The 15,497-nt window shown below is 39.0% G+C and overlaps 1 protein-coding gene across 3 annotated transcripts in view; it reads left to right on the top strand.

The window, feature by feature from the left end:
- Positions 1–15,497, top strand: part of CBL (Cbl proto-oncogene) — a 53,468-nt gene that overhangs the window by 4,207 nt on the left and 33,764 nt on the right. For all 3 annotated transcript variants that reach the window (XM_077839667.1, XM_077839665.1, XM_077839666.1), the window contains one exon: positions 5,433–5,680. In XM_077839667.1, the coding sequence (XP_077695793.1) occupies positions 5,433–5,680 (248 nt within the window). The remainder of the gene's footprint in view (positions 1–5,432; positions 5,681–15,497) is intronic.

Raw genomic sequence — 15,497 nt, 5'->3', positions numbered from 1 at the left:
TTATGTGAAAGCAGCCATTTAAATAACAAGTAAAATCACTAGACAGATAAATAGTTGGTTTGGGTGTGGTGTTCAAAGTTTAATTCACACTTTCGGGGAAAGTATACTCATACATTCCTTTTCCACCTTTGGCAGGTCATTTTCACACTTGAGTGCAGGCTGAAGCTTGTCTGAGTTGTGTGGCCAGGTGCACCTTGTTTAGGAGCTAAAATAGTGTTTGGGCTGTGCTAGGCCTCTTTACCCCTTCCAAAAAACCAAACCAAAAATGACATTGTCCTGACAGAGAGTTTCACTGATTGGAGCAATTTTGTTCCCCATTGAAACCCGCTTCTGTTCTATTTCATGAGGATAAAACAGTCCTTTTGAAAGCTGATATATCTTTAAATATTTGGCCACTTTGTAGATTAATATTTATATATTAATTGCAGCTGCAGTCCCTGATCAGGCCCCTGTCATGCTAGGTGCTGTATAGATACAGAAGTAGGCACAGTCCATGTCCCAAAGAGTTTTCAGTATGTAGGTCAGACTCTTTAGGGCCACATCACCTACAGTTTTGTTAGAATATCTGCCCCACTCTGGCAAACATTAAAGAAAATAACAAAACCTTGTACCTTTAGTATGTTTGTGTCTTTTGATGTGATTAAGTAGGATACTGGAATATGAGGTTGTGGTACAGTTTTTCAAACTTTGCTAAAGTAGGACAGGAAACCTTTTAAGTTCCTTAGGCAAGTATTTTGTCTTTGTTCTGTAAGAGAACTAGAGTATGATTGATTAACATGGGTATAAACACAGTTTGCCTATTCAAGTATGCAAGATTAAACATGCTGCTATATTATATGAAGTTCTGGCATATAGCATCTGTTATATTGCACATCTGTATATTACTGGTCACCTTGAAATTTCACTCCTTTGTGTATTCTAGATGTTTGATGGCAACTTATGAAATTCATCTCAGTTCAGCAGTTTGCTTTCTTATCTAGAGGTTGAATCATGCCTTTGAGGCTCTGCTGTTAGATGTCTTATGAGCCTTCAAAGTGCAGCAACAAATAGCACACTAAGCATCTCAGTCACTTCTTTGCACTGACTGTAGCCATCCTATACATTTTTACTAGGCTAAAGTGGGAGGAACTGATGTCAGTCTAATTTATCCTATTTCCTCATCTTTTCACTGTGTTAAGCAATTAAAGCAGTGCTTAATATCAGAAAATGTATTGATGCTGTAAAGTAACTTGTTAGTGCTGTGTCTTGGCAGGAGGGAGTTGCTTTATTTTTGTGGATAATGCAATTGATGGTTTATCTTCAGAACCTAATCTAGGCAGCAGAATAATACAAATAATATCCAGGGTATGTCTACAGTGTAGCTCGAAGTGAGCCTCCCACCTCAGGCAGACAAACTCGTGCTAGCAGGGCTCATGATGGCATGCTAAAAATTGTTGTGTGGATGTTGCAGCAGTGGCAGAGGGTTGGGCTAGGGTTGGCTTGAGCTAAGGTGGCTCGCCCAAGACTCTGCCGATAAACCATGATGTCCACACAGCTATTTTTAGTGTGCTTTCGCAAGTCTTTCTGCCCAAGCTGGGAGGCTTACTCCCTGCTGCAATGAAGACATAACCTAATGCTGTTCTTGGGCATTTGAGGAACTAGTTATGGAAATTCTAAACTACTTAGAGGGGTTTTGTAACTGGATGGGATGGAAGAATAGTAGATTTCACATTACAGGATGTAGAAGAAACTGGTGTCAGATTAGCAGCCGTGTTAGTCTGTATTCGCAAAAAGAAAAGGAGTACTAGTGGCACCATAGAGAGTAACCAGTTTATTTGAGCATAACCTTTCGTGAGCTACAGCTCACTTCATCGGATGCGTTAGTGGAAAATGCTCAAATAAATTGGTTAGTCTCTAAGGTGCCACTAGTACTCCTTTTCTTTTTAAGAAACTGGTGGTGGCTGAGCTAAAATGGCAAACACCTCTGTAACCTAAATATGGATGTAATTCAGAAATTTTGTTGCAACTCACCCCTAATAGTAGTGATGTGGTCAGGTGTGGCTTTGTGGGAGGCTGAGAAGTTGATATGTACTGAGTTGCTGATGTTTCAAGGAAAAAGCAAATGCTTGGCTTTGGCGAAAAATGGAGCTATGTAGCTTTGTTTTTTAAAAGGAAGAAAGCGTCAGACTCCTCATAGGCCTGTTTAGGAAAACAGCGTTGGAAGAGAAATAGGAGTTGAGAAATCAATAGAAAGAGATCCGTCACTCCTAGGTTTTTTTGTCGTTTTCTTTCAAGGTTACTGTCAAATCATGACTTGCAAACAAACTTTTGCACCTGTGTTGTTAACATCTACATAAATATCACACTCTTCTGAACTCTTTTTACTTACCCTTGTTACAAGTCATAAAGAATAGAGAAGAAATTATTTTTTAGTTTTTTACTTCGTGCTTTTGACAGCACGTTGAAGTCAGTTTCACTGTTTCCTCATTCTAGTCATAGTTCCCCTATTTGTGTGAGTCTTTAATATAACAATAAGGAAGAGAAAAACATTTAAAAAATAGGAACTATGATGGTAAACCTACAGTGTTCCTTTTACAAGGCTAGATGAAAATTTTAAAATCCAGTATACTTGTAAAAACGAGGAGTCCTTGTGGCACTTTGGAGACTAGTAAATTTATTTGGGCATAAGCTTTTGTGGGCTAAAACAGGACTCCTTGTTGTTTTTGCTGATACAGGCTAACACGGCTACCACTCTGAGACCACTATACTTGTAGGTATTCATGCTCCTTGTTAACGTTTTTCATTTCTTTCAGCTTGGAAACGGAAAATCAATTTCAGTACTGTTTGTAGTCTGTTTAATTTTCAGGTGCTCCTTTCTGAGAGTTTAAAACATTGCCTGGGAAAGTTTGTGTTCACAAACAACTGTTTTCATTTAAATTATTAAAAATATAGAAACATTTCTGTTGGTAAAAGCTTTAGTTTTAAAATAGTTTTACAGTGAGGCCAAATTTCAGTTGACAATGTCCATTTAAGACTGCACCTATTTTTAAGTCACTTAAAAAAGCAGAAATTACTTCTCTTTACAGTGAGCATACCTAATGTAAGGTATTTGCTGTCTTTCTGGACTCACTGTAATGTTCTTTGGTAGCCGCCAATCATGGGGAGAAAATGAATGGAGGGCATGGGAACTTGCTAATACGCTGCTGGTTTCCCAGAGCTGTGAACGTTCCTTTTAACGTTGTCATGATGCTGCAAGTGCACAGGTAGAGAAGTAAACAAAGTGAAACCCTTTTTTTTCTTGCTGATGTATTAAGAAAAGTCAGTTTGTTAAATGACAGGCAGTTCGTAGGCAAGTAACTTTATATCTGAGTGCTGCTATTGGGTGCTTTTAAAACCAGGTATGGGGAGTTGTGAACTTCAGCTGTTGAAATAGGTGTCCGTTTGGTGAATAATTAAACTTATTTAAAATTCATCAGGTAATAAAACCAAAGTTTTTCAGCTTTTCTGATCTGTAAACCATTTACTTCGGGTATTCATACAGGGTATTTTAATGAAAAAGTTTTAGAGAGGTTGTGAGAATACGACCTGTCTGCAGAATTTTTTGCTTTTCTGGGAAAACATGTCTGATATGAATATCAATATCAAATAAGTCTGTATAGTTACTGACATACAGTAGGTCTGCTTCTTACATAGCTGGATAGTTTCAAGAGATAACAGCCTGTGCCATTTCCTATTGTAGCTGACCCAGAGAAATGACTGTTCTTTGTTTTTGACTTGTCTGCTTCCTTCATGTGGTTTCCCTACAACACACCAAGAATAGTTTTAAACCCAATTGTTTAAATAACAAAATAGATCTGTAGGAGCAATAATGGTGCTATCTGTAGCTTGCTTTGGGGACATGGTTTGGATCCTTCCATGCTGCAAAGTGAAACTATGGTCTCAGAATACAGTTGTCGTAGCTTGGTTCCCTGATAAGGTTAATTTTACGATGTATGAAAGAAGCACCACTCTTGTGATAACTCCGCTCCTTGTTTAGATCTCCTAGTATTTGTCAGTTCAGACTGGAGGGGAAGTTTACTTGTCTAGATTATTTCCCACCTATACATTCGGTGATCCTCCAGAGTGTAATTCCTTCTAATTATGAGAATCCTATTCACCTGTGTGAGACTTGGTGCAGTCAGGCAGTCATTCCCTTGATGGAAATCGAAGTCTCTCAGTGGAGCCATGCATAATTGGAAGACATGTGTGACCTCTCCACACTGTTTCTTGCACCTATCCTAAAAGGCTGAGTGAAATGCTAGAGTTCCATTTCAGACTAAATTAGTTATTTGGTTTAAATATTTACTGTTCAGTCACAGCTTGTGAGGCAAAAGTAGTGGAATAAGTGTTTAAGTGTGTAATATAGAGAGCCAGTTAATTTTTTTCAGAATGTTACCTGGTGGCATATAGTAGGTTTTTTACCGGATTTTGTGTTGGTGATGCACTGCATAGCAGCACCGGGTTATTCTTGGCGCTTTCTTATCTACCTTCCTAAAGCCTTCTGAAGAAAGTGATCTTCTGCAGCATTTTTATGAGATCTGCTTTGTAATATTCTTTTGCACATCACTGGTGCCAGTTTAGACCTCAGTCATGCCTTTTGATATTAGGAAGTCAAAACAGTGCTTTTATACTACAGTAGAAAGCTTTAGGAAATTATTGCACCAGCCTTATTTTTTGTTTGAGGTAAACGTGCCAAAGACTAGAGCTGTTAGTTGAGTCTTATTCCCAATTGCCTGTTTTTTGTCTTTTCAAAAAGATGGCTTTAGAATTAAAGCACTGAAATTGCTTTGTCATGCTAAGCTGGTATTTCAGCACTTGGTTGGAGCTCAGAGAGCCCTAATAACTTTAAAAGTTGCATTATGCCTTCTGTAGCTAGCTTTCTCTCTCCCTTGATTAGGTAATAGAGAATCTTGGCTGTTCTGGATACAAATGAGGCCTTTCTCTGTGAGGTGTATGATCCTTTTTTAAGACTGTTTTTCCTATTGATTAAACTTGTTTTCATGAGCTTTGTCATGTAGTCGCTCTCTTGCAGACCACTAACATTTCGAGAGCTGTCTGGTCATATACGGTTACAGCATCAGCATTCTCTTTGCAGGTTGAATGAAATTTTTCTATTCAGTTACGGTGCCTAACCTGTTATGTAGAAGCAAAAATAGATGCATAGAAAATGGCAAAAAGTTTCCTTACTGATAAGCCTATTAATTTGTTTTGCACAGTGTACTTGTGGAATAATTGACTCAAATTCTTACTAACTAGGAACGTGTAGATAATCTCACTGCTGTAATACAAATTAGAAAACCTTTCCATTAGAAAGCAATGTCACTGATCATCTATTTAAACAATATTTACTTGTAATTTTTAAATAGTCTTAAAATCTCAAAATGGTGACTTTTTCCATTATTCATTTATTGCAGGTGGTGCGTTTATGTCAGAACCCAAAACTGGCACTGAAGAACAGCCCACCCTATATTCTAGATCTGCTACCTGATACGTATCAGCATCTACGAACCATCCTGTCACGTTATGAGGGGAAGATGGAGACCCTAGGAGAAAATGAGTACTTCAGGGTCTTCATGGAGAACCTGATGAAGAAGACCAAACAGACCATCAGCCTCTTTAAGGAAGGGAAGGAGAGGATGTATGAGGAGAACTCTCAGCCAAGGTAATGGGGAAAAGTTACTACAAATACTTGTAGCACCACTGCTAGCTGAGTGGGTGAGACCTTGAACTGAACAGCTTGGTAGTTGGTATGTGGGAAGGAAGAAATCAGTGAAGAGATTTAAGGTTAGCTGGAGAGGGTAAAGTTTGAAGTAAAATATTATTCTGTGCTGGAATGAAGGCAACGAGAGGACATGAATATGAAGAGAGATTCATATTCCAGATCTGATCATTCCTGGCTGTGGCTTAGCTTTCATTTGAGTCGCACTAGTATAAAGAATAAGATTATTTATGTTCTGAATGGGTTTTCAAATTTATGTATGAGATGTACCTGAGTACAGCTCCATGCCAAAGTAAAGAGCACCAATAAGGTTCTTTTGTCTGTAAATCTGTAAAGACTTTAGAATAGCTTGTTCTGAGGTTTAAAACTATGTACTTAATATTGAAAGACTTAATTTTACAAACTTTAATAGTTGGAGTTGTGACCTCTGCTCTGTTAATTTGATTGCAGTTCTGGAGGTTTGATGAAGTACAAAACAATGCCCTGTAGCATAGGAGGCAGAGGGAAGAAAATCATGAGATTGTCCTAAAATTCTCACTTCCCTTTCATACCATACTAGAATTTGAAGTTAGGGTGAAGCTCTGATTTGCACATAATTGATCTATTTTGAAATTAAAGGAACCTGAGCATATTCAGAGGTCTCCGAGGGAGAGGAGTGTTTTTTTGGCAAGTCACTTTATCAATGGCTTAGAATTTTATAATGCTATTTTATCCTTGGCTGTCAATTAAGTTGTCCCCAGACATCATATTTTCCCCCCCTCGCTTTGGCCTCCATGTCACGCCTGTTTAGAGATGGACTGCAACAGCTCTCTGGTGTCCTGACTATTGTCATGATTTGAGAGACTCAAGGTTTTAGAAGCACTTCATTTATCAGCTTGTGTCCTAAAGGATGCAGGTCATGAGCACATGTCCTATTACTAAAAGTAGTATGCATACATGGCCGCTACTTTAGCTGTTTGATACAATGGAGAGCAAGGTTTCGTTGACTAACGTCAACAAAGTAGGGATAGACAGGGCTGCTCTTGGGTGCCTCCATTTGTTTTTCGTTGAAGATTCTCAAAGGGTAGTGGTGGGGAATTTTTCTCCTCCCTAAAAGTGCTGTCACAGGTTCTATAGGGTTCCATGTTGTCACCCTTCTCATTTAATCTGCATACATGGATGTTGCAATGTTTATCGAGGAAACATGGTGTTTTTGGCATGCTGATACTTTACATTTCATCTGGCCCAGCCATAGTAGTTCAGTTTGCTGCCTTACATAGTGACTTCTTGAGTCTTTTTGGAGAAAAGGATGGAGGGCTAGACTGTCCGATAAAACATATGGCAGTGGCTGGTTGGCTTGGAAAACAACCATAAAATGTGATGAGGAAATGTGCTCCTTTGTCAGTGAGCGTACATGTGTTTGCTTGCAGTCTGGGTGGCTGGTTAGACTTCTAGCTGCTTTTACATGGTCAAATGTCAGTCACAGCAAGAGTGACTTTTCTCCACCTGCAGATGACCATGAGTTTGACTGTTGTGGATTCAAATGTTACACCTGTCACCCATGCCTTTATTACCTCAATTTAAACTACTTCATTACTGAAGCTGGTGCAGAATTTGGCAGACCACTAATTGAGGTATCTCACCATAAGCATGTTACACCAGTGCTCTGTGATCTGCATTGACTGCCTGTTGGTTTCTGGGTGTATTTTTTGTGGTTAGTTTTGAATTATAAACTCTAAATAGACTGAGGCCTGCCTACGTGAGGTACCTCCTCCTTCCTTGTGCCCAGCTGTCACAGTTGAGATCAGCAGACACTTGAGCTGGAGTCCCCTAAGTATAAGAAATGGGAGCTGGGGATGGGGGTGGAAAGGTTATCAGCAGGAGGTCCTCTTTGTAGGCACTTTGACTTTGGAACTTGCCCCTCACTTGGACCGAAATGGTCTGAATCTGAAGGGCATTGCAGCATGCCTTGGAGGTTATCTATTTTCTCTGGCTTTTAGGGAGGGAGGAGGGGTATGGCCACTTTAAGTGGCAAGAGGTTGATGGGGGGCAGAAGGGTTAATGCTGATTTATATTTATTTAGCCATTGGTGGTACAAGATAATGGAGGGAGTTGTAAAAAGTGTATATTTGTATTGAACTATTTTCAAAGGGCGCCTAGGGTAGTGGAATAGGTACAGTTTATTTTTTATGTACAAACTGAAGTAAGTAGAAAAATGTGGAACTAGCTGGATCAGTTGAATTTCGTTGCAGCTGAATGACTTAAGTGAATGAAGCCTTTGCAGCTATTTGCTTCTAATATTTTGAAACCAAAATGGGAAGTGATGGAGCCACTTTGCATAAATGTTTCTTGATGATTTTTTATTTTAATGTGTTCATGTAATATGGCTTCATTATTACTGTTTTGATTTCCCCCTTTCCATGGCCACTGAGGGGTTTAAGTATTATTCTGTCAAGTTATTTTACTTTTAGATGTTGCCTCACTAAAAATCTTTTCATAGCCATTTCAAGTTTTCAGGTAATTTCTTGAATGTGGGAGGTGAAAATGGAACTAAAAGCTGCTGTTTAGCATGGCTTTTTGACAAATTTGTGATTTTTGATTTGCAAGGATTATGCTACTTTTCACAGTTTGCTTCAAAGCTGTAAATCTGTCTGCCTTTAAAATTTAATTCCAATTTTCTGTATAAGGATTTCAAGGTTTGGGGCCAGTATAATGAGTGAAGCCAAATCAAACGACCAGATTGTCCCTTACGGGAAAATTGCTGCTTCTTTAGACTCTGATTGACTCTTCATAGATATCGGAATTGAAACTGGGGGTAGGGCACGGAAGATTTCTCAGCTAGAAACACTTGAATATGCATGAAAAGTTATAAAAAATAGTGGATGTAATGGGGAGGGGGCTTGAGCACGCATGCCTCGGGGATAACACACTTTTAGCATGACATTATGGGAGTGAGAATGTTTAATGTAAAACTGCAGTCATTTTGGATTAGCTCAAATTAAAACGTGCATGATGCAAGAAGCATTTGTCACCATGGATTAACTGTGTAAACTGTATTTTAATTAAAATTGGCCTTTGGGTCTTTTGCTGGAGTTTTCTATCTTGCTGGAAAACCTTTTGGGACACTGACAACCTGTGAACCCAATGTAAGGCTGTAAACCGCTCTGCAGTGTAGTGAACTGCAGGAACGCTTTAATGTAAGGTTAATTTTAAACCTTTTGTTAAGAGCTTTTTTTATTGGAAACTAGCTTGCTTTGGGCTCCTGTGCCATCACAAATGACCTTGCCCAGATCAATCCACCTCCAGTACTAGGCTCAGAAGTGGTACAGTACTGAACATGCACTAAAGTACACTAACCTGTTGATTGTTTCAGGATTCTGATCATCATTCTGAGCAGATGCCAACTGACAGGCGACATCAATTGTTTAAGTCCAAAATTTTAGTCACAAGAATTGATCTTCTGACTTCTGTGCCTCAGATAGTTCCATAGCACTGACATGAGAGAAGCAAAGAAGGAAAAAAAATATAACTATTTAGAGTTAAAACAAAAATGCCTATTTCAACTAATATTCAAAGCATGTTAATTGACAAGATGGTACATATGAGTTGCAAAACCAGTGCTTTTGCAGTCAGTTTTACCGTCTGCCAGATGGGATCTGACTAGCAGTCTCTCTAGAGTTATGCTTCTGAAGGATTGACAATCAAACACTACATCAACAGAAGTGAAAATTTTTGGCCTGTCAGAACTGGTAAGCATGCTGGTGTAACTAAATCACAGCCCTGCTACTTTCACCTTCTCCTTCCCTACTCTCCATCCATCTCTCAACCCAGAAAGACGTAGTCACCCTTGTGTGGATTAAGCAGCTTTCCTCCGACTACACTTTAGGCATGTTTTAGCCAGTGGGCAGTCATGAGCTTGGTAGCTCTCTCACTCGTCCCATATTTATTCAATGGATAAAAAGGCACGATTGGTTAGAATAGTCTATAACGTATGAATGATTCAGGCACTAACTCAGGATATCACGTGTACAGAATATGGATTCTCTGGTTCAGATGGGAATGCTTTTAGATGTGCTTGTTGAACCCTCTGTTTTCAGCACTGTGCCCGTCAGGCCAGTTATTGCGTTCTAGCTTGCTGTTAGGTGTCATTTAGGAACTGATTACTGTAAATTTTGGAAATCAACCACAAAATCATAGGAGATTTAAGGTAAATTGGTTGTGCTTTAAAAATAAGCTGAGCTCCCCCAATTGTTCTAGAAGTTTGTCATCAGCTGTTTTAGAACAAGCCAGGAACCCTGAACAAGAGTCTGGCATTCAGTTGAACTTCCGTTATGAGGTAGCATTATATACATCCTCTTGGCAAGGAAAGATGTTTCTTATTTTGCTCTTTCGTTGTTTGTTTGCCCCGGCCAGTTAGAACATGTTTGAAAACATTCTGTTTTTTCCTATCTCAGTTTTGCTATCATTCAGCCTATTAAATGTTATTGCTTTCCATATTCTCCTTTACCCTGGTTTGCATGTTTCCTGTAGTGCTCAATTTAAACATTTACCTTTCTTCCCATCTTCTGAATTTAGCAATCACTTTGTTTCCTTCCCCAAAATTTCTCATGGTTTAGAACAAATGAAGTATTTGGACATTTGCATAACTCGTGTGCAAACTGTGCATGTGTCCCTTTCCAATAAATGCAACACTGAGTGGCAAATGACAAAATAAATCATTCTTTTTGATAAGATAACTAGGTTTCTTTAAATCTTTCTGAATTCAAACTATTTTTGATCTCCAAACCAAGGAACAGGGTTCCCCCCAAGCAGCTTAAAATGATCCCCAATGAATTCTTCCAAGAGCTGGATTGAGGCAGAAATGAAGAGAGCCTGTCTGGTTGTTCATGTGCCATTCAGTAGAGTTACAGTGGCTACAGATGTGTGCTGCGTTATGACTTTATGCACATCGAGGAGTGTAATGTTTGGCTTTCTTGGGCAGATTGGCATTTTCTTTTTAGTTTGTTAGACCTTTCGCTGACACTCTACAGAGCAACTTCATTGTGTGTCATCTAGCGTGGAGTCACTTTGCATTTCATGGTACACTGTACAATATATGATGCTTACACCAGAGTTGTGTAGAACCAGAATATGGCTGCTAATTGTTAAGTGTTTACTGTAAAATGAAAACTTGGCTCAGTTTAAAATGTAGTAGCAGGAAGTGAGATTAAATTTACATTTTAAGGGTTTAGAAAATTAAGTTTCAAAGATCAGAGCACGAATCTTTGATGTATTTATTATATCTAACTTTTTTTCTTTGATGCACCTGTTCCTCTGTTGTGTTCAGGAAATTATAATAGACTTGTAGAAACACTCGGTTTAAGGGATGGTGGCTGAAAGTCTGGGCTCCATTAGATGTGATCAGAAAATCAATCAAATGTAATTTAACCTTTCTATGCTATATACTAACAATTGTTATGCAGAAAGTATCCTCCTAGGGTGGCTAAAACAAAGGTGAGGTTTAGCTGACTTCCAGTGCTCAGTGTTCATAGCACTTGCTTTTCCTAGGACTGTAACGGCTGTTTTGTAGCTTGCAGCAATGTGGTTTGGTATAAAGTGCTTCAGTGGAAATTGTTGTTGGTTTCCATAAACTGTTATACAGTATTTATATATTTGGTGTTGTTTTTTTAACTCAGCTATTTCGTTCTGACATCTTAAAGATGTCATCTAAATTCTGCTTCAATTTACATGTCTGTTTAAAGATTACAGCAAAATCATGGCTGCTTTTTAAACTATGCGAGCACTACTTAACTGTGGTATGTACAAAGCCGTGAATATTTTTGAATTGGCACTGATCATGGAAGCAATGAACAATAGTTTGTGCTTCAATTTAGAAATGAGAAGTCCCTAAGTACACTTTTAATCTTATGGGGATGTTGCATCTCTTATGCATATAGTCAATCAGTTGTGGGAAGTGAGGCCTGTGTGGGTTAAGTTTGAACTTGCTACTCAGGAACCAGGTTTCTAAATACAGATTATGTATTTGGGAGTTCAGTAAAACATAATTGCAGTATCTGCTGGCCCCTGATTTTGAAAACCACTAGTGTTTAAAGGTTTACTTATTCTGGATTTTTTGGTCATACTATGCCCATGAGAAAATAAGGGTGGATTGCTAGATTCTTGTGGTTAATATTTGTTCTTTGTGTTCTGACCAACAAAAAGTTCCCCGGGATGGGAGTTGATCATTTTTTAGAAAAAAGTCAGTTCCTATTCTGTCTGAATATACAATATCTCCTGATCATAGATGGGGGGAAAGATGGAGTCTGGTGGGGGGCATTTCAGTTATAGTGCATCATTTTGTGGAATGGCATACTTTTCTGATTATATTTGTTTTCATTAGCACTCCCAAACAAAAAGGCAGAGCTTAATCCAAAAATTGGAAAGAGAGTATTGGGTGAAATGTACTGTACAAGTAAAGTGATCACAAGGTGACTGTCCACAATTTAATACATTTCTAAAAATGTAGACTGTCCCAGGTACCCCACAATCTTGCTGTAATCAGCATGTTAGTCTCATGTTTCACCGTAGAAGAGGGTCTCCATAAGGGATTTGAGTGCAACAGGCTTTGTGGCTGAGTTCAGAAAGGTTGTTCCATGCATTGAGGGCATGTGGAAGAAAACTCAGATGCTTTTAGGAGAGGCAACTCCGTGAGGTATCAAGGTTTCTATAATTGGATCAGAAGAGGTAAGGGCGATGTGAAGAGAGAGATCTGCAGATAAGTAGGGATGGGCAGGGTCCTGAAAGCAGCACCCAAGGAGCTTAAACTTAACATGGTAGAGAGTGATAAGCCAGTACTGAGATTCAGAGTGTGGAGTGTAGATCAGAATCAAGCAAAGAAGATAATTTTAGAAGTTTTATTTTGTGTGGACCGAAGCGGGTCCATTAGGGGTGACAAGGAGGCCAAAACGGTGGAAGAGGAGTTTGAATGAGAATTCTAGTTGTAGGGGTAGAAGGAAAAAGGCCATATCAGTTGTGCCATCTTGCAATGTGTTTTCCCATATGTCCTTACTAGATCTCAGCCCTTCTTTTTTGTGTGTGGAATCCTCTTGTAGTGATTGTGTTTGAAACAGACTGAATTGTGTAATGAACACCTAGTGGGTTGCAAGTTATATATCTGGACATATGGGACCCAGGAGAGTAAAGAAAGGTGGCGTATGGTACATCTGTGTTATTAACAACTTTAACCCTGAATGCCTAATTTGGATACATGATAGCAAATGTACTGCTTCTGTGGGGCTAGACAAGCATGGAAACACACACCAAAACATTCATGTTCCTTTTTATTTGGAAGGTGGGAACCAAAAAAAGTGCATTTCCTGCAGCAATGCAAGGTTTAGTGGTTCCAGTTAATCTAATACAATAGTACCTCTTCATGGCAATGCTGAACTTGCCCAACTGTTCACGGTATAGTTTTAACTCACCTTAACTGCAGTTCATGTTGGAATGCTTTTATTTTTATCACAGGTTTCAGAGTAACAGCCTTGTTAGTCTGTACTCGCAAAAAGAAAACGAGTACTTGTGGCACATTAGAGACTAATAAATTTATTTGCATCCGATGAAGTGAGCTGTAGCTCACGAAAGCTTATGCTCAAATAAATTGGTTAGTCTCTAAGGTGCCACAAATACTCCTTTATTTTTATCACAGAAAGTTACAGGTACCTGCTGTAGAAATGAAAGCGATAGTTTACACAAGAGTTGCAATTCATAAACTCACCTGGCTGTGTAAGCTAGAGATGTCTCTTAATGAACTGTCTTTTTGCAGTTATCTAATATCTTGCTTGGTGGAGAATATAGGAAAGGCAAATAATTTACCCATCCATAAATGTAGATATGAAGTGTCTCAATTGCTGGGTATTAATATTCTCTCTAAGTAGTGGGAATAGGCTCTGCTTCTATCCTCCAAATCGGTTGGTAGGACAGTCCACTGCCGATAGAATTTCCATTTTATCTTTTGAAACAAAATTCAGCCTTCAAACCTTGTATAATACAAGTGCTACCGAGGCACGGCTGTGGCACTGTAGTGTAGATGGAAGGGGGTTTTCCGTCGCGGTAGTAAATCCACCCCTTCAAGAGGCGATAGGTTGACGACAAATCTTCCTCTGACCTAGCAGTGCCTGTACCAGGAATTAAGTCAGTTTAACTACATCTCTCAAGGGTTGACCTAAGCTTTAGGTGTAGACCAGACCATAGTCTCTCAGTGGCTGAGGATGGAGATATATATATATATATATAGGTGGTGAAAGGGAGGGTTAGAAGTTGAAAAGGAGGCAGTGTGGTGGAAGGGAAGCGTTAGAAGTTGAGAAAGCAACTGTAGATAAGGTGTTAAATGACACAAGTATTGTTTGCTTGCTTTTTGCTATTTGCACAGGTAGGCTATATAGCAGTGGTTCTCAAACTTTTGTATTGGTGACCCCTTTCACATAGCAGGCCTCTGTGTGCAACCCCCCCACCCCGGCCCCCTTATAAATTAAAAACACTTTTTTACATGTTTACCATTATAAATGCTGGAGGCAAAGCAGGCTTTGGGGTGGAAGCTGACAGCTCGCAACCCCCCATGTAATAACCTCATGACCCCCTGGGGGGTCCTGACCCCCAGTTTGAGAACCCAAGTGTTCATGAAAGCTTATGCTCAAATAGATTTGTTAGTCTCTAAGGTGCCACAAGTACTCCTTTTCTTTTTGTGAATAGAGACTAACACGGCTGCTGCTCTGAAACCTTGCTATATAGTTAAGGTACATTAACTAAAAAAACCCCTGGTTTTCTGTGTGAGAATATATATTGATAGATTATGTGCCGAGGATGCTAAAATTCTCTGAATTTAACATCAAGTTGCTGACTTGAGAAATTGGAACATGTTTAATTGTCATGCTATCTGACAGCAAGACTTAGTGATGCTGCCTCAGTAGGATTTCATACTCTAGCCTTGCTCCAGGGTATAGAATTACTTATCCATGCAGGAAGAAAGCTGTAGATATTTACTGTCTTTTATAAAGGAGAGTACTGACATGTGTCTAAAAGAGGAAGGAAACAGATCCCACAGAAAGATATAAAAAAGCTTGGTTTGTTTGCTTTAAACCATTGATTCTTAAATTCTGACCCACAAAATGTCCAACAAGAAAACTTCTTACTGGACCAACAGACATGTCTCCTAACACTCAGGGGGAAGGGGAAAGAAATGAGGGGAAAAAACATCTAGTGAATGAGGTGCAAAAGAGCCTTCCTTCTGTCACTTCCTTCTGATGCAGCTAACACTTCAAAAAGAAAGAAATGGGGAGAAAAAGAAAACCCACAACACTACAATACTTGTGGAGCCTACATCTGCATTTAAATGAGAACATCTTGAAGACAAGAGCAGGCTCAAAGGCTGTCCACAAGAAAGGTTTCCTTGCCAAGCTGCGGCATATAAGCCCTAATTGCCTGCTTGCAAGGAGAAACCATTACCATTTAAATTTCTGGGGGGAAATATGAATCTGTTCCTTACATTTGGGCTTTAATAGAGAGATTAGGTGTTGAATTTCATAGTCAAAACTGTAACCAGTTACAGCTATTACCAATGTAATAGCATAAACTTTCATTATTTTCGCTTTCCTCCCATTATAAATAACAACATTTTTGTGCAGATGCAATTCTGTAAGTGAAATTGAGCTTTTGGATTCTTGCACAGTAATAAATGGATGGGATTTTGATCTCTGGGTGTGTTTCCTCTGTGTATCTGAGTCTAAAATAAGTTTTCTAGGAAATT

This window comes from Eretmochelys imbricata, chromosome 22, assembly GCF_965152235.1.
Source record: "Eretmochelys imbricata isolate rEreImb1 chromosome 22, rEreImb1.hap1, whole genome shotgun sequence".
Classification (NCBI taxonomy): domain Eukaryota; kingdom Metazoa; phylum Chordata; order Testudines; family Cheloniidae; genus Eretmochelys; species Eretmochelys imbricata.
This window is presented reverse-complemented; position numbering and strand designations above follow the sequence as displayed.